Source organism: Vigna unguiculata, chromosome 1 (assembly GCF_004118075.2).
Source record: "Vigna unguiculata cultivar IT97K-499-35 chromosome 1, ASM411807v1, whole genome shotgun sequence".
In the NCBI taxonomy this organism is placed as follows: Eukaryota; Viridiplantae; Streptophyta; class Magnoliopsida; order Fabales; family Fabaceae; genus Vigna; species Vigna unguiculata.
In genome coordinates, this window is record NC_040279.1 from 34,204,973 (window position 1) to 34,224,366 (window position 19,394).

Below are 19,394 nucleotides of genomic sequence, written 5' to 3' on the forward strand. Positions count from 1 at the left end.
TTTAATGGTAATTTAGTACATTTATTACTTAGTTTAAATTGAGAGGATCCAAATTCCAAGCGAAATGAAATAGATGAACCAAACACATGTTATAAGGTTTGTGCAATTTTTTTTTAATTAGTCATTCACTAAATTTTACATTAACATTAAATTTAAAATTATGTACAAACTGTCCAAGATACATATTTTGGACAGTTCAATATAAAATATAAATATATTTGAAATACAAATATATTTAATATTATTTTAAAAAAGTGATATTTTATTTATTTAAATATTAAAAGAATTCTGAAAATAAATATCATAGAAGGATTTAAAATTTTTATTTTTCAGTTATATTTTTCCTAAAAAATTAATAACATATAAAAGAATATTATGTAAAGATGTGAAAATGAGTTTTAATCTATAAATTAATATGACTCACTAGACATTCACTTAAGTTTTAAATACTAATTTAAGTTTGTATATTGGTATATGGTCTAAATTCGTATTTAAAAGAAAAAAATCTTAAATTAATTCACTAACTCACCCATATACAGTGGATCGAGTTGAATTATAAAAATTTTAACTTATTAACATATGTGTAGGATTGAATTTATCATTTTTTAACTTAACTCATGATAAATCAACCCTTATAACTCGTATGACTGCTTTAACTACTTTAATGTTAACATATTTTGTAACACTTTTTTTTAAAATATATCCTTTATTTATTGCTATTATTATTGAAATTCTATTAAAGCCGTACAAATATTTTTGAATTTCACCACTCAAATATTTACATTACATCATTAACATGTCAAGTCAAAATTAACCCGCATAACATCATCCATAATTATATCTCATTATTTTTAATATAAATTTGTTTCACATCAATCAATTAAAAATCATAAAGTACAATAATTATAAAAATATTTATAATATCACAAAAGAAAAAAACAAAAATTTTCATTGGATACCTTTTAAATCATAATACAATTTAAAAAAAAAAGTTATTTTTAGCGAATTTCCTTAGGTTTTACGAAATGCCTAAATACGTATGTGGAAAAATAAGATACCGTATCATTTTTCCCACCAAGTCAAAATAAAAACTCAATTAAATCAATATCATCTACACTCAAACTATTCGAAGAAAACTAAAAACAAATTTTAGGCTCACCAACAAAAAAAAAACCAAAATTACTAATTTTAATTTATGTCATGCTTCTCCACCAATATTTAATGTAAATTAAACCACTTTTATTAAATTTAATATACTGCTTAAAACAAAGAAATACACATATACTAAATAATAAGCAATACCTAATAATTATAATATAAAAAACGCACTTATTTTTCCACGTTCAACCAATATTCAATCAATCGACATTAAAACTTTCAAGCAAAGCACCAAACAATAAACTTTAATGCCTTTCCAAGTTTCCATTCAACAAAATGCATGGTTTCAAAGTAATATAAATTTATCATTTCTAAACAACATCACATACTCGTATTACTGAAAAAAAAAATCACCTATCCCTATGGTGATGGTGGGTCTTTACATTAAATACTTTATCGGTTTAAATTAACATAAACTTATCTATCTATTTATTTATCTAAAATAGCAAAGAATTATAAATACGGCTAGAATATAACATTAATCGAGCACCGAAAAGAGTACGATTTTACTTACATTTAGTTTTACTTTATTAATTATGTAAAAAAATCATATTAATGTAATTGATATTTCTATTTCTACTAAAATCAACTTTAATTTTTAATGTCTTATTATATTACAACTATAAATTATTAATATTATTATATTTATAACGTGTATGTAAAACATTTAGGAATTAAATATAAATAATTATTAATTGAATATACTAGACAACTATTATGTGCAATAAAGGGAATTCTGACGCTTACTTAACATTATTTTGTCCCACTGGAAATTTTTTCCATAGTGATATATTGTTCGATTAAATATTTAATTTAATATTGTTTATTTTGATTTGAAATATATATTCTATCAGTAACAATCCCATTATAGTTATTTCTCAACAACCAAAATATTATGAAATGACTAAAAGTTAATTACTCCATTTGCCCATTATGGTTAATCACACTGGTGATGGAATGGGAGCAAATCAGTGAAAAAGGGGACACAATTTTCGTAGTCTTTAGTCCAACTACCATTGACTTTGTTTTCAGTTCTTCATCAACAGAACCTCCTTGATTTCTTAACGAGATATTTTCATAACACTTCAAACTAATACTTTTATTTTGTCAATGTCAATTAGTACTTCCGCTAACCAAATACATTTAGAAATGTAAACGGAGCATGTAGAGAATGGGATAAATATTCATTCCGTATCTATATCTATACGGGTATCTGTTATGTGTGTACCTACATATTTTTTTAATATCTACGAATATCTATGGGTACCTACAAATATTTATAAGAGAAAATTTTAATTTCTAATAACAAATTTTAATCATAATTTCAAATAAAAATACAAATCCATAACATTTATAAATTTCAAACAAAGTGAAAATGACAAATTCATTTAAATAGTGTTGAATGACAATTTACAAATAAATAAAGATTTTTTAAAATCAATTGATAAAAAATAACCCATTCAAAATCAATATTGTTAATGTTTTATTTTTTTTTTAATTTAAATTACAGTTTAACAGATACAGATATCCACGGGTACGGATACTATGATACCCGTACCTGTCCCGTTAACAAGCAGGTCTACAAAATACCCATACACGTTACCCGCATGTATCCATTTTCAATATTCATCTTCTACCCATTACGGATTTTATCCGCAAACATTCACAGATATGAATTTTTTTGACATCCCTAAACATATTTCACACCCTTTTTAGTCTAAAAAACTTAATTAATCATCTTAAAACACATTTCACTTAATATATAAATAATCATTGTCCCTCATAAGATGTAGACTTATGCCTAATTCAATCAATAATGTCAGTATTTATTTATATACTGTAATTTCATTTTTTACATTTAGTTTATGTGAAATTTTCAAAAAATATATACATTTTAAAATTTTGATATAATAAAATTTGGATAATTTTAATATTATTTAAAAAAATATATTTTAACTCTAACTCGATGTTACATAGTTGTAATAAAATTTTTACTTGGTTATATAATGTAATTTTTTTTCGTCAATGATCAATACAAGTAAGAATTTACGTGAAGATTTCACCAAGTCATAGAGGGAGGAGAGTGTGTATATAGTAAGGGGTAGGTGGAAATTACCTGTGGATTTTTGTTGCAGGTGAAGTGCAGGCAGAACAGTTGAAAACCTTAACAACAAAGCACATGTTTTTTTCCTTACCTAATATAACGTTGGACTTTTTCTTCTTCAATCTTTTCGTTAGACACGGTCAGCGTTCAAACAGGGTGGCTTTTTTTTTTTTGAGTGCTCACTCATACACATACTTAGCATCTACAAGTCCCCATCGTCGTTTGACGTTAGCACAATACAACGCATTTCAATAATTGTTTAATAAAAAACACCAAGAATTTTCTTCCGATTATTTAATAAAAAATAATACTATAATTTTTATTTTTTGACATAATTTAGTGTAAAATATTAATTCTTTTAAAATAAAAAAAAGATAATGATACATTAATTAATGATCCATACTAAATTATGTACAAAGTATAAAAGTCAAAAAATGGAAATAATAATATATATTTTTTATTTAATTTTGTATTAATAATATGTGTGCCTGTATCACAAATAATCTTACTTTGAAATTAAGAGAATAATATATACTTTTTTTTAGTACTAAAATAAAATTAAAATAATTATTACAATAATAAAAAAGTATTAAGCTAAATTTTAATTTTAATGTTGTTAGAAAAAAAAAAAAAGAGAGATGATGATGAGAGTAGTGTGGGTGGGTTGACTTGAATTGGTTGTAGCTCTCACCCACAGTTTCATGGTAGATGCAAGGGACATAGTGCTCCACCATGTGATGCATACTTTTGTCTCTTCTCATTACACCCCCATTATTACTTTATATTTTTAAGTTCATACTTCTTTTTCCAAATATTTTCTCATTTCTTCATCCCTTCTATGATAGAATATAATACTTATTTTTCCACACTCCTTTAGTCATAAATCTATTCAATAGTCTTTTCCCAACCCTTCTTCTGTTGCATGATATCACTAGTCTTATCTAGTTGCTATCTTTATTAATCAATTAATTCACTTCAATTTAAGCACATGAAAGACAAATATGTCCGTAATACAAACCACTTCAATTTTGTGCATTTTTAATATTTAATTAATATTCATTATTAATGGATTCTAGAATAAATATCTCCAAAATTATTAGTGTATAATTTCTTCATCAAATATGAAGAAAAAAAAAACGCATATACTTATTAAATATAAAATAATCAATCATATGAAAAGTTTAATAAAGAGTATCTCTCATATTTCACAGCAATTTAAATTCCTAATTATTAATGTTTTTTCTTCACATTATTCTTTATTCGTACTTTTACTTAGTGCCGATAAAAAAAACATATGAATATATTGTCATTTCCGTTTTTGTGTTAAACAATAGATTTAAAATTATGTTATTAATTTTATATGATAATGTTGAAAATAAAATGTTGTCCATCAGTTAAATAAAGAATCTATCAACGACGACATTATTTGTAAAGAAAATTATTGAATAAGGTAGTTAAAATGTCCACGTCATCTTTAAAGAAAAAAGAAAAGAGAATGAATTATGTGTCAGGGAAAAACAAGTATAATAATTAACACAAAAAATATATAAAGGTTTTGATGAAATTGTTTAATGAATATGATATTTATTTATTTCACTGGAAAGTAATGTAAAACTAAATTTAAAAATTAAATCATCGAAATGTATAATTTTTTCAAAATTATAATCCTAGTAAAAAATATTAAACACAATTGAATTATATTGTTCTCTTTAAAAATAAATTTCGATTGAAAATCACAAAATTTGTTTGTATTACTAAAAGCTTAGATTGAATATCATAAAAATAATTTATAGTCTTTTAAACTTTTTGAAATTTTTATCCAATACGACCCTTTATCATGCACCTTAGAAGTTGAAAAAAAAAACATATTTTAATAAGGATTCATCCATAATGACTCTATGGCTTAATTATATTTTGATATAATAAATTTAGAAATTTTTAATTAAGTCACATATCATTATTTGCATTGTTACTTTTTATGAATGTACATCACGTAATATTTTGTTATAAAACTGATAACGAGATCTTTTCAAAATATTAATTGTATTTAACAAAAATTGTTTTTAAATTTAATTAAAAATAAAAAATAAAAAATTTAAAAAATATAATTTTATAATTTCTTAATTTTTGTAAATTTGTACTTTTTCAATTTTAATTTTTTTAATTTTATAATTCTAATTAAATTGAAAATAATTTTCGTTAAATACCATAAATATTTGGAAAGATTTTGTCATCAAAATTTTTTGAAATAAAATATTATTCATAGAAAGTAAGAATGCAAGATAACTATCATATCAGAAAGTTAACAATAACAATTAACTGTAAAAACTCAATTAAAAAATTTTAAAATTTAAATAACTCAATAAATTATAAAAATTTATTAAAAACTCAATTAAGAATTCTGAAATTAATCCAAAATTCAAAACATAACTAAACATATCCTGTACTATACTACCGACCAATATATAATCAATTGATAAAGGCTGATTCACGTACAGTTATCAACTACTAAAAAAATTGTAGATATTGAAAAGGACGAAAAAAATACACGTAAATTTGGAAATAGTAATAAACTCTTGTAAAGAAAATGGTTTATTCCAGTCAAAGACCTTGACCACTTAAGTATTAAAATATAGGCCAGTGTATGATTAATTTTTTTTAATTCTTTGGTCACATTTGGTCTCTCACGTGCTTAGACTCAACGAAATAGTGAGAAATATATACAGCAAAATTATCCTATAAACAAGTTATGTCAAGAAAAGTATCCTATAAACACAAGTCCATCCTTATCACCAAATAAAAGTCTTATATACTGATCTATATAAATGTCACAAAAACTTATAAACTGGAATAGAATAGTTAACTAGAACACGTACATATAAAATTAAAAGTCTTTCAACAAATTTTCTATTAGAAAAATTCTACATTTTTGGTAAAAAAGACTTTCAAAAATATTTCTATCTTATATCTAAATAGACAGATTTTTGCTCTATATGGTTACACAAGGCTAGGTCTATCAAAATGAACTAGTCTTATATAACGTGATAAATTAATATTTAAATTCCTATGGATAGAAATGTGTTGTATTATTATATAGGTTCCACTTCAGCAAGTGATGAGAAAAAAATATATATATGGAAGTATAACTAAGAATATTTAATATAAAAAAATAGATTATATATGAATAGAATGTCTTAGTTAATTTGAGGGTGTGGAAAAGTAGGAGTGTGAAATAGTAGTAAAGCAGAGTAAGTGAGATGAGAGGAGGAATTACATTAAAAATAATTATTGACCAAATGAGATGATTAGGAAGAAATTAATTAGTATAGTATTAAGATTACTACATGTGGTGTTTTGTTATGGACGTTATGGACATGCAAGGTTGACCAAGCGTTAACATGCTTATTTCCTCCCCCAATGCTCACCAACCAACATCTTTCTCTGTTTGGTCCACTCAGTTGGGCGCCACCACACTCAGCTACCAAGAAACAACACCATCCAATGCGCTGCTCCACGTGCCACAATCCCACGCCACGCTCTAATCCGACGTTCCTAATTCATTTTCAACAAACCCCATTTCTCGTTCCCTTCAGCTACCTACCCAACACACCAACACACCAACTCACCTCTATATAACTCTTCCACCAAACGCTTTTCTTCTCAGGGAATCCTCAAACTCATAAACACACAAACACACACATTTCCTCTCTCTCTCTCTCTCTCTATACAAAACTCCATTTTTTCATTCTCTTCACTGTTTTAAGATGGAAGCAACCACCCTTACCAATGGCCACCAAAACGGTTCCTTCTGCATGACTTCCACCAAGAGCAGTGATCCTCTGAATTGGGGAACGGCCGCGGAGGCGCTGAAGGGGAGCCACCTCGATGAGGTCAAGCGCATGGTGGCCGAATACCGGCAGCCGCTGGTCCACCTTGGTGGCGAGACGCTCACCATCGCTCAGGTGGCGGCGGTGTCTGCACACGACCAAGGCGTGAGGGTGGAGCTGTCGGAGTCCGCTCGGGAAGGTGTTAAGGCGAGCAGTGAGTGGGTGATGAACAGCATGAACAATGGCACTGACAGTTACGGCGTCACCACCGGCTTCGGTGCTACCTCACACCGCCGAACCAAACAAGGCGGTGCACTGCAGAAAGAACTCATCAGGTAACTGACTAACTCTACTCTACTCTACTCCCTCTGTGTACATAAATACACACACAAACTCTACGTATATATCTACGCTTACTATACGTACTATTTTCCGTCTTTTCAATATTTCATGTGTCCGGTGCTGCTTACTGAGCACGGTACTGGCTGGTGACCTAAATTTAACAGCATAATATCGGGACATGCATGATAATTAAGGTTCTACTTCTAAAAATATCGGGAACCAATTCTCAAACTGTTTTATAATTTTTTAATTATTTTTAAACTGTCATTACATTTTTTATGACCTAATATTAGCTGAGAAAAAAATGTTTTTGTGTCTTTTATTTTTTTGGTTTTTATATAATGTATGATGATATTTTTATTCATAATGCATGTAAAATAATTTTTATTTTAAGCTGGACGGCTTTAAAGAAATTTCTTACTTACCTAACTCAACCAGTATTATCACACAGAATTGGGTTTATATTGGGTAAGCTACAATTAATATGTAATTTTATTTTTCAACATTATATATTTAGGGAAAATATTTGCAATGTTTATATTAAATTTCCGTTTTTAATTATTTAACTATTAAATTCAAAGAACATTTTTCTACTGTTTTGTAATAATTAATTACTGCAAACATATATGCTTTCATCAAGGTGGATATATTTTATGATTAATTTAAAACAAAAATTCCTAATTGTAATTCTTTTATTCCTGTTCAGGTTTTTAAACGCTGGAATATTTGGAAATGGGACTGAATCAAGCCACACACTGCCACACACAGCAACTAGAGCAGCCATGCTAGTGAGGATCAACACTCTTCTTCAAGGCTATTCAGGCATCAGATTTGAAATCTTGGAAGCCATTACCAAGCTCCTTAACAACAACGTTACCCCATGCTTGCCTCTTCGTGGTACAATCACAGCTTCTGGAGATCTTGTTCCACTTTCCTATATTGCTGGTTTGCTAACTGGCAGACCTAACTCCAAAGCTGTTGGACCTTCTGGGGAAGTACTTAATGCCAAGCAAGCTTTTGAATCGGCTCACATCAATTCTGAGTTCTTTGAATTGCAGCCCAAGGAAGGCCTTGCCCTTGTTAATGGCACAGCTGTGGGTTCTGGCTTGGCTTCAATAGTTCTCTTTGAGGCAAATATACTGGCTGTGTTGTCTGAAGTTCTATCAGCCATTTTTGCCGAAGTGATGCAAGGAAAGCCCGAGTTCACTGATCATTTGACACACAAGTTAAAGCACCACCCTGGTCAAATTGAGGCTGCTGCCATCATGGAGCACATTTTGGATGGAAGTTCCTACATGAAGGATGCTAAGAAGCTCCATGAAATTGATCCTTTGCAAAAGCCAAAACAAGATAGATATGCCCTCAGAACTTCACCTCAGTGGCTTGGTCCTCTCATTGAAGTCATCCGTTTCTCCACCAAGTCAATTGAGAGAGAGATTAACTCTGTGAATGACAACCCACTTATTGATGTTTCAAGGAACAAGGCATTGCATGGTGGTAATTTCCAAGGAACCCCGATTGGAGTCTCCATGGACAACACACGTTTGGCTCTTGCATCCATTGGCAAACTCATGTTTGCTCAATTCTCCGAGCTTGTCAATGATTTTTACAACAACGGTCTGCCTTCAAATCTAACTGCTAGCAGAAATCCCAGCTTGGATTATGGTTTCAAGGGAGCTGAAATTGCCATGGCTTCCTATTGCTCTGAACTCCAGTATCTCGCAAATCCAGTTACAAGCCATGTCCAAAGTGCTGAGCAACACAACCAAGACGTGAACTCTCTTGGTTTGATTTCAGCTAGGAAGACGAATGAATCTATTGAGATCCTTAAGCTCATGTCTTCCTCCTTCTTGATGGCACTTTGCCAAGCAATTGACTTGAGGCATTTGGAGGAGAATTTGAAAAGCTCGGTGAAGAACACTGTGAGTCAAGTTTCCAAGAGGACCCTCACCACAGGTGGCAACGGAGAACTCCACTCTTCAAGATTTTGCGAAAAGGATCTGCTGAAAGTGGTTGACAGGGAGTATGTATTTTCGTACATAGATGACGCATGCAGTGGTACATACCCATTGATGCAAAAACTAAGGCAAGTGCTTGTAGACCATGCCCTGGCAAATGCAGAGAATGAGAAGGACGTTAACACATCAATCTTTCAAAAGATTGCAACCTTTGAGGAGGAGTTGAAGACCATCTTGCCAAAGGAGGTTGAAAGTGCAAGGGCTGCTTATGAGAGTGGCAAAGCTGCAATTCCAAACAAGATCAAAGAATGCAGATCTTACCCACTCTACAAGTTTGTGAGAGAGGAGTTAGGGACTGGCCTGCTTACTGGAGAAAAGGTGAAGTCACCAGGTGAAGAGTTTGACAAATTATTCACAGCAATATGCCAGGGTAAAATCATTGATCCTCTTCTGGAATGCCTTGGAGAGTGGAATGGTGCTCCTCTTCCAATATGTTAATTTTATCGTCACTTTCTTAAATGTTTTTTCTTTTGTATCTATGTAACTCGATGTTTTAAAACTATGCAATGTAATTCAATGTTTTCAAATTTCGATTGGTATTCCGTTCAGGTTGAAAATATATAGGTCAATGCATCATCAATTATATTAACTTATTAATTAAACTGAGTAAAAATTCCTTTATTAATTAAAAATATAAGAAAAATGGGCACCGACACTGACATTTTGTTAAGTTCTATCATCATGACAAGTGCACACATCACACTGCTATCCAACAAAGTCTTTCAAGAGATTACTTTGACGAGTTCCTCTCTAATATCTAAAACGTTCACGGGTTCAGTTGATGATGAATCAGGATCAAGTTCAAATGCAAAACTTCAATGATTTTGGATGGTGTGATACTTTGACTGACTTGAACTATGATTTAAAACAATGTTATATCATACATTAACATTTGAAATTATTACATGAAATACATTCTTAGTAAATCCACTACCAAAACACTTTTTTTTTTAAATAACATCTATGCATTCACCTTATACAAATCACACCTACACTTTTACAACACAAAATATTACACTATTAAAGAATTTTACAACATAGTTTTCTTATTTATTACAATACCAACAAAGTTCCCTTTTTCAACGGTAATCATCTAAGTCTAACTCAATATTTTCTATTTAACTCTATTTATATATTATAATTTCAGTGTATTTTTAGTTAAAATATAATTTGTAACACACAACACAATAGGTTTAATAGGAATGGAAGAAGCAACCCAAATACAGATTAGAATAAATAGGACTCTCATATATCATATTAATATAATAAAATTTAAATTTTTCAATATTAATTTAATATTTCATATATATAATATAAATTAATTTTATTTTTAATCAATATAAAATCTGTTTTTATTTGGCGTTTTTGGATCCAAAAGAGGAAAGACTGGTCTGAATTGTGTAGCCAGTCAACAGTGGTTCCTTCGTATAAAAAAGAAAAAAAAAGGAATTTTCGTTGAAGTAAAAATAAAAAATAAAAAATGGATGATTAGAGCAGTTGACTTGAATTCGCATGTTATAGATCAGGCCATGTGATTCACACATTTCTTTGACTTGGAGTTACTATTCATATTTGCACATGATTTCCCTTTGATGCTATATAAAGTATGTTTAATATATACCATTTTAATTCGTCAAATGAATGAGTTTAGATTTATTATATATCCCATATAAAGGATTTCATATATTGTTATATTTTAAGAAAAATTTCCTTAATGATGTTTTTTTTATAATTTTTGGTTAATTTTAATTTATGATATATAAATACTTTCATTGAATAAGTATCCGTGTTAATATTCCTAAATATATTTTTTATGGACGAAAGAGAAAATTATAAAAAAAATCGTAAACTTGTCTAAAAGTACCTTTAGAATGAACTTTTCATATTCCTAGTACTACTTTTTAAATTATAATTAAAATAAAAAATAAAGTACAATCAAGCCTATAAAATAACTTCTTTTATTTCCAATTACTATAATTTACTCAAGCTCTTAACGTAGAAATCTATATTGTACAAATAAGAAATATAACTTTTTTAAGAATAAAATATATATTCTAATACTTTTAATACCTTCTAACAAAGATAAAAATAAGCATACGTACTTTCAAATTTATACTAATAAAAAAGCTACCTGGTTTTGTAAAAGAAATTTACTTACAAACTAAGCTATTAAAATAGATGGGAACTCGCGAGCTAATCCGATTCACTACGGATTCAAATTATATTGGGTTGAAATTCTTTTACAAATTTTAATACATGTTAACTTTTGACTCGACTCACCTAAAACCTAACTCACTCGGATTGAACACATGAAGAGCCGAGTTCGTTCACCAACCCACAAATAAATGGTTACATAAGTATTTTTTAGTATTTTTTGTTAAGTTAGGCTTTGCATTTAGGTCATGTTAGGTTATTTTTTTAGCCAACACATAGATAATTTGTACTTTTGTGATTTTGATTTGTATTTCGATTGTATTAAAGTTTATTTAGATTTTAATTAGAATTAGAATTTAGTTTTGACTGAAAAAAAATTAAAAAATTGTATTTTTTTAATTAAGTGAACCTCTGAGCCAACCCGTGGTGGGTCCCGTGGTGGGCCGAGTCAAGTTCGAATTTTTTTGGCTCGCTAATAAGTGAGTTGGGTTGGGTTGGCTCACTAAGTGATCGATCCGTGGTGGATGGGTCGAGTTGTGGTGAATTAGGCCGAATTACCCGTTTTGACAGCTCTACTTACAACTACTAGCAAATTTGATTAGAAAATTGACTACCACTTATCACAATAAATTTTCAAATGAGTAATCTTTAAAATTGAAAAAGAAAAGAACACTATAAACATTTCTCTGAAGACAATGGTGTATTTAGTAAAAGATTTTCTCGGATTGTTTAGGAGGGGCAACAAAGAATTTTAAAACATTATAAACTAACTACATCAATATAAAAAATCGAAGATGATGTATTCATTGAGTCATCTTTATACCTGTAAACACATGAACACCATATTCTTCTACAATATGTCAATTTTGACGTAGAATTTCATTATCTCATATTTCTTCACTTTCAAAACTCCATCATGTATATTAAAAAAAAAGTTAACTTCTTGAAAAACTTATAAATGGATTTCTATATTAATAGAAAAACATAAATTAAAATTTTAGTTTGAAGTATTGCTACGTTTGATTAGAAGGCGTACGCGTATCGTAAGCCTTACATAAACAAAACTTATACACTAGATTTATCCGAGAAACAATTGATTTGCCGTAAACATGACGTATATATAATTTTATTACAGAAAAAAATTATATTTAATGTAGAAAAATGTAATATGTGAATAGTAATGAGATAATGAGTGAGATTAGGAGTGATTAAAAAAAATGATTATTGAGCACACTAATTTGAAGTAAAGGATTAATATAAAAATATACATGGATAGAGACTTGACCAAGTGCTACATAGAATGTGTTGTTCGTAGCAAGTCTCACCAACTACTTTAGTTTGGTCCATCCCGTTGGGCGCCACCACACTCAGCTACCAAGAAACAACCTCAATGCGCTATTCCACGTGTCACAATCCCACGCAAAGCTCCAATCCAACGCTACTAATTCATTTTCAACAAACCCCATTTCACATTCCCTTCAGCTACCTACCAAACACCGTTGCATGACACCACACGAACCAGACCTCTATATAAATCTCAACCAAACTCTTTTCCTCTCAGGAAATCCTCAAACACATAAACTTCTAAGCATTTCCTCTCTCTCTCTCTCTATACAAAACTCAACTCCATTATTTCATTCTCTTCATTCTATCAACATGGAAGCAACTACCCTTACCAACGGTCACCAAAACGGTTCCTTCTGCATGACTTCCACCAAGAGCAGTGATCCGCTGAATTGGGGAACAGCCGCGGAGGCGATGAAGGGAGCCACCTCGATGAGGTCAAGCGCATGGTGGCAGAATACCGGCAGCCGCTGGTCCGCCTCGGTGGCGAGACGCTCACCATCGCTCAGGTGGCGGCGGTGTCTGCACACGACCAAGGCGTGAGGGTGGAGCTGTCGGAGTCCGCTCGGGAAGGTGTTAAGGCGAGCAGTGAGTGGGTGATGAACAGCATGAACAATGGCACTGACAGTTACGGTGTCACCACCGGCTTCGGTGCCACCTCACACCGCCGAACCAAACAAGGCGGTGCACTGCAGAAAGAACTCATCAGGTAACTAACTAACTCTACTCTACTCCCCCCTCTCTCGGTACACATACACTCTACGTATATATACGTTTCGTAGTCGAATGTATTTTCTGGGTACGGTACTCATCGGGTTACCTATAAATAATGTAACCGTTTCATAAATTACTACAACTTAAAAGTAAAGTTTTAGATATATAACTTTACTTGCGTATTTCTTGATATTGAATTTTTAGTTTATGATTGAATTGTCATATTTTCTTTATTTAAAATTATTTGTAATAAAGTTGGTTTAAAGATATTTTTATTTTTTAAAATAAGTAAAATCGGATAACTTAGTGTTGGCTTACAGTAGAACACTAAAATTATATATATCATTCTATTATTGCTTTTATGTATATCATTCTATGATGAAGAAACATGTTTTCTTAGAAGGAATTGTGGCTTTTATGATTTATTACAATTATTTTTTTAAATTATTATTAATAGACAGAAATAATATTAAAAGATTAAGTGTATAAAAGGGGTGGAGTGGACCAAATTAACCGTCCCGAAAAATAATCACATTTTTTGGAAATATGACTTCGATGTGAAAACAGTGATGAAAGGGTTTGGGTGGGAGTTTGAGATGGAGAAAAAAAAAATGTAATTTATTAGCATGGCATCTTTAAGTAGGGGGGTTGGTGAGACTGCAACCCCTCGTATCATCGCAACTACTACTACCCATGTTTGACTCAAGTTCTTCCCATTGATGTCATTTTCTAATTTTGTTTTATTTTATTTTATATTGGACGGCTCTCACCAAACTGTACCCAGATCGGAAAATTGCTATCAAACTGCCACTTATACTTTCACGGCTAAAAAGATTCAACTTTTATATCAACGATATCAAAGTGAAAAGGTTTTACGCTAAAGTGAAAATATTTTTTATTTCAAAGAATAAGTCTTTACATTATCTCTTTTAGTTATGATTTCTCACTTACCTGAATTATCTGAGTCTTATCTTAAATGTTTTTGTATTAATTGTATGTAACTACGCGCTTTCTTAAACATGGATCAATTTTTTAATTAATTTAAAACAGGAATTCCTAATTATGATTCTTTTATTCCTTTTCAGGTTTTTAAACTCTGGAATATTTGGAAATGGGACTGAATCAAGCCACACACTGCCACACACAGCAACTAGAGCAGCCATGCTAGTGAGGATCAACACTCTTCTTCAAGGCTACTCAGGGATCAGATTTGAAATCTTGGAAGCCATCACCAAGCTCCTTAACAACAACGTTACCCCATGCTTGCCACTTCGTGGTACAATCACAGCTTCTGGAGATCTTGTTCCACTTTCCTATATTGCTGGTTTGCTAACTGGCAGACCCAACTCCAAAGCTGTTGGACCTTCAGGAGAAGTACTTAATGCCAAGCAAGCTTTTGAATCGGCTCACATCAATTCTGAGTTCTTTGAATTGCAGCCCAAGGAAGGCCTTGCCCTTGTTAATGGCACGGCTGTGGGTTCTGGCTTGGCTTCTATTGTTCTCTTTGAGGCAAATATACTGGCTGTGTTGTCTGAAGTTCTATCAGCCATTTTTGCCGAAGTGATGCAAGGAAAGCCCGAGTTCACTGATCATTTGACACACAAGTTAAAGCACCACCCTGGTCAAATTGAGGCTGCTGCCATCATGGAGCACATTTTGGATGGAAGTTCCTACATGAAGGATGCTAAGAAGCTCCATGAAATTGATCCTTTGCAAAAGCCAAAACAAGATAGATATGCCCTCAGAACTTCACCTCAGTGGCTTGGTCCTCTCATTGAAGTCATCCGTTTCTCCACCAAGTCAATCGAGAGAGAGATTAACTCTGTGAATGACAACCCACTTATTGATGTTTCAAGGAACAAGGCATTGCATGGTGGTAATTTCCAAGGAACCCCGATCGGAGTCTCCATGGACAACACACGTTTGGCTATTGCATCCATTGGCAAACTCATGTTTGCTCAATTCTCCGAGCTTGTCAATGATTTTTACAACAACGGTCTGCCTTCAAATCTCACTGCTAGCAGAAATCCCAGCTTGGATTATGGTTTCAAGGGAGCTGAAATTGCCATGGCTTCCTATTGCTCTGAACTCCAGTATCTCGCAAATCCAGTTACAAGCCATGTCCAAAGTGCTGAGCAACACAACCAAGACGTGAACTCTCTCGGTTTGATTTCAGCTAGGAAGACAAATGAATCTATTGAGATCCTTAAGCTCATGTCTTCCTCCTTCTTGATGGCACTTTGCCAAGCAATTGACTTGAGGCATTTGGAGGAGAATTTGAAAAGCTCGGTGAAGAACACCGTGAGTCAAGTTTCCAAGAGGACCCTCACCACAGGTGGCAACGGAGAACTCCACCCTTCAAGATTTTGTGAAAAGGATCTGCTGAAAGTGGTTGACAGGGAGTATGTATTTTCGTACATAGATGACGCATGCAGTGGTACATACCCATTGATGCAAAAACTAAGGCAAGTGCTTGTAGACCATGCCCTGGCAAATGCAGAGAATGAGAAGGACGTTAACACATCAATCTTTCAAAAGATTGCAACCTTTGAGGAGGAGTTGAAGACCATCTTGCCAAAGGAGGTTGAAAGTGCAAGGGCTGCTTATGAGAGTGGCAAAGCTGCAATTCCAAACAAGATCAAAGAATGCAGATCTTACCCACTCTACAAGTTTGTGAGAGAGGAGTTAGGGACTGGCCTGCTAACTGGAGAAAAGGTGAAGTCACCAGGTGAAGAGTTTGACAAATTATTCACAGCAATATGCCAGGGTAAAATCATTGATCCTCTTCTGGAATGCCTCGGGGAGTGGAATGGAGCTCCTCTTCCAATTTGTTAATTTTACTGTCACTTTTATAAATTTTTTCTCTGTACCTATGCAAGTGAAACCATAATCAATTGGTTTGACAAGCCTTTTAGTAAATCTATACGGAAAGCCTTATTCTAATGTTTCCTACATGTCAAATAGGACCTTGTAATTTAATATTATAGTAAAATTCCAGAGTGTAATTTTTATTTTCTATTGCTGACATTCCCAACACATCCACTTTTCCCTCTTTGGTTCTCTTCTCTTATTATGTATCGGAGAAGCTCTCTGATACAAACTTTTTAATCTAGAAGCAACAGATTGAACCCATGATCAAGATACACCGCCTTCAACATTTTGTTGTTAATCCCTTTATTCCTTCGCAATATCTCTCCCTCTTTGATTGTGATCTAGGCAAATAGAATTTTATACATTGTTTGGGAAACACGGGATCAACTTATTCTAGCATGGTTGCAATTGTCTCTCTGCGTCATTCCTCGCTCGTGTTCATGGCTGCAAGCACTCCTTCCAACTATGGGACAAGATTCATTTGTATTTCCACTCCTAAACTAAAGCTAAGGCGAGCTAGTTGTGCACCGAACTACACAATATGAAGAAAGGAGATCGTCCAATCACTGGGTGTTTACTCCGTCTCAAAACAAATTTTCATTCTCTTAACTTCATTGGTGATCCTGACTGCGAAAATGAGCAGCTCGACATTCTAATTAAAGGGCTTCCAGTTGAATATGAATCCTTCATATCGTTAATCAATAACAAACTTGATTTGTTCTCTTATGATGAAATTAAATTTCTACTTGTTGCCTAGGAAGCCAGAATTGAGAAGTTTAAACAATCTGGTGACAATTTCTCTTTCAATCAGGCAAATTCACAAACAGTTTATGTTCCTACTGTTCAGCTGGCTCAAGCATCATCTGCTTCATCTCAGACTTATTCTCCTCATCCTTTTCATCGTGGTGGTTATGTTCATCGTGGTAGAGGCAATCGAGGTTGTCGCAGTGGCCATAATGGGCTTCCCTCTACACCATATTACAATCCAAATGTGATCTCTCAATCACTGTTCCAGTTGCAACTTTCACATCCTAGGGTCAACCACAATTTTTTATGGCAGCAGCTTCTAATTCTCCACCTCTCATTCCTGCCAATCCATCTCCTGATTGATTCAAGAGCTTCGCATTCACGTTACTTCTGATCCTAACACTCTTGTGCAAGCCATACCTACTCCAGCAAATGCCAATGTTTTTCTAGGGAATGGTCAAGGTTTGCCTCTACACGTTTTTGGTTCTGCCACTTTTTTCTAACATATTAAACCTCATGTCACCCTTTATCTGAAAAATACTTTACACATTCCTTCCATGAGTAAAAATTTTGTGAGTGTTAGTAAATTTGCAGAAGATAACCATATCTATTTTGGATTTCACTCATCTACTTATTTTTTCAAGTCACAGGTTAATCAATCTGTTCTTCTTACGAGATATCTTGGTCCAAATGGGTTATACTAGTTTCTTCTCTTCCATTGCATCCTTCACCCAGACCCTCTCACTGTCATCTGTCCTGACACTCCATTTTTAACACCAGTCATCATCATCCCACTCCTACATCATCTCCAACCGTTACTTGATATTCTTTGTGGCACCATAGACTAGGCCAACCTTCCTCTACTATTTTACATAATCTTCTGAGATGTTGTAATATCTCTTCAGCAAATAAAACACACATTGACTTATTTGTTTCATGTTGTACGGGGAAATCTCATCAATTTAACTCTCAACCCTCTTTAACTATGTTTAGTCGTCCCCTTCAACTTTCTTTTTGTGATCTTTGGGGACCATCCCACATTCCATCATCCCTAGGATACAATTATTACATTTTCTTTGTTGATGCTTATAGTTGATATACCTGGATTTATTTTTTCAAGCACAAATTTGATGCATTGCAAGTGTTCAAACAATTTAAAACCCATGTTAACCTGCAACTAAACCAGAAAATTAAACCAGAAAATTAAAGAAGTTCAAACAAATTGGATAGGTGAGTTTAGGCCTCTAACTCGGTTTCTCCGATCTGTTGGGATTCATCATAGACTCCTTTGTTCACACACTCATCATATAAAAATGGTGTTGTCGAACATCTATTTTTTCCTCTCCTGAGTCACCTCCACCTTGTCCTGATAATTCCTCCAATGAATTACCACACACTCATCTAGCCATTGACTTACCTCCTCTTCCTTCCACAACTGCACATCATGCTCCTATTGTTCCTTCCACTTCCCAATCCATTCACCAAATGCAAACCAGATCCAAGTCACACATTGTCAAATCGTGTCTTTATCCCTATTTTCTTCTCACTACTGCTGAACCTACAACTGTTAAATAGGCCTTGTCCTCCCCTCTTTGGTGATAGGTTGTGGCATTATCATTTTTATCAGTTCATAGTATTTCTGAACAATATAATACTAATAAATTTAGTGCTGATGACTTTCCCCATGTTCAAAATTTGCTTTTATAAAGCTTTTTCATTTCTCGTTTTATTCCTTAAAATGGAATAAGACTTCAATTTCTTATCAAGAGACTCTTAAGATTACAAGGTTAACTCATTCAATCCATTGGATTGAAACCTCTAGCGTGTGCATAATATTAAACCTTACTAAATAATTTAAACCACTTTAAGCATTTACTTAATGATTTTTGTATTTCTAACATAATAATTTTTTTATTTTCTAACAATAGTATATTTTTCCTGTTTCATATACTGGGGAGCACATAGCAGAGACAATTTTAAAAGTTGTTCAGTGATATAGCATATTTACATTCATTTCACCAGACGATTACAGTGGTTCAAAATTTGATGTACAAATACATCAGCCTAGTGTTTTACAGGACACGCCCCACCAGCATGTTTTACCTGGTTCTTCTA

General features: G+C 32.4%; 2 protein-coding genes across 2 annotated transcripts; both read left to right on the forward strand.

Moving 5' to 3' along the window:
* Positions 1-6,922: 6,922 nt before the first annotated feature.
* Positions 6,923-9,988, forward strand: LOC114184506 (phenylalanine ammonia-lyase class 1-like). Its single transcript, XM_028071816.1, has 2 exons — positions 6,923-7,424; positions 8,138-9,988. Exons 1-2 carry the CDS (start codon positions 7,027-7,029, stop codon positions 9,885-9,887), a joined length of 2,148 nt encoding a protein of 715 aa, XP_027927617.1. The 5' UTR covers positions 6,923-7,026; the 3' UTR covers positions 9,888-9,988.
* A 3,175-nt stretch (positions 9,989-13,163) lies between these two features.
* On the forward strand, positions 13,164-16,686 carry LOC114165156 (phenylalanine ammonia-lyase class 1-like). The gene is given in 3 exon segments (XM_028049822.1): positions 13,164-13,368; positions 13,371-13,656; positions 14,747-16,686. Coding segments are annotated over 3 exon segments (2,145 nt in total). The 5' UTR covers positions 13,164-13,259; the 3' UTR covers positions 16,497-16,686.
* Positions 16,687-19,394: the final 2,708 nt, after the last annotated feature.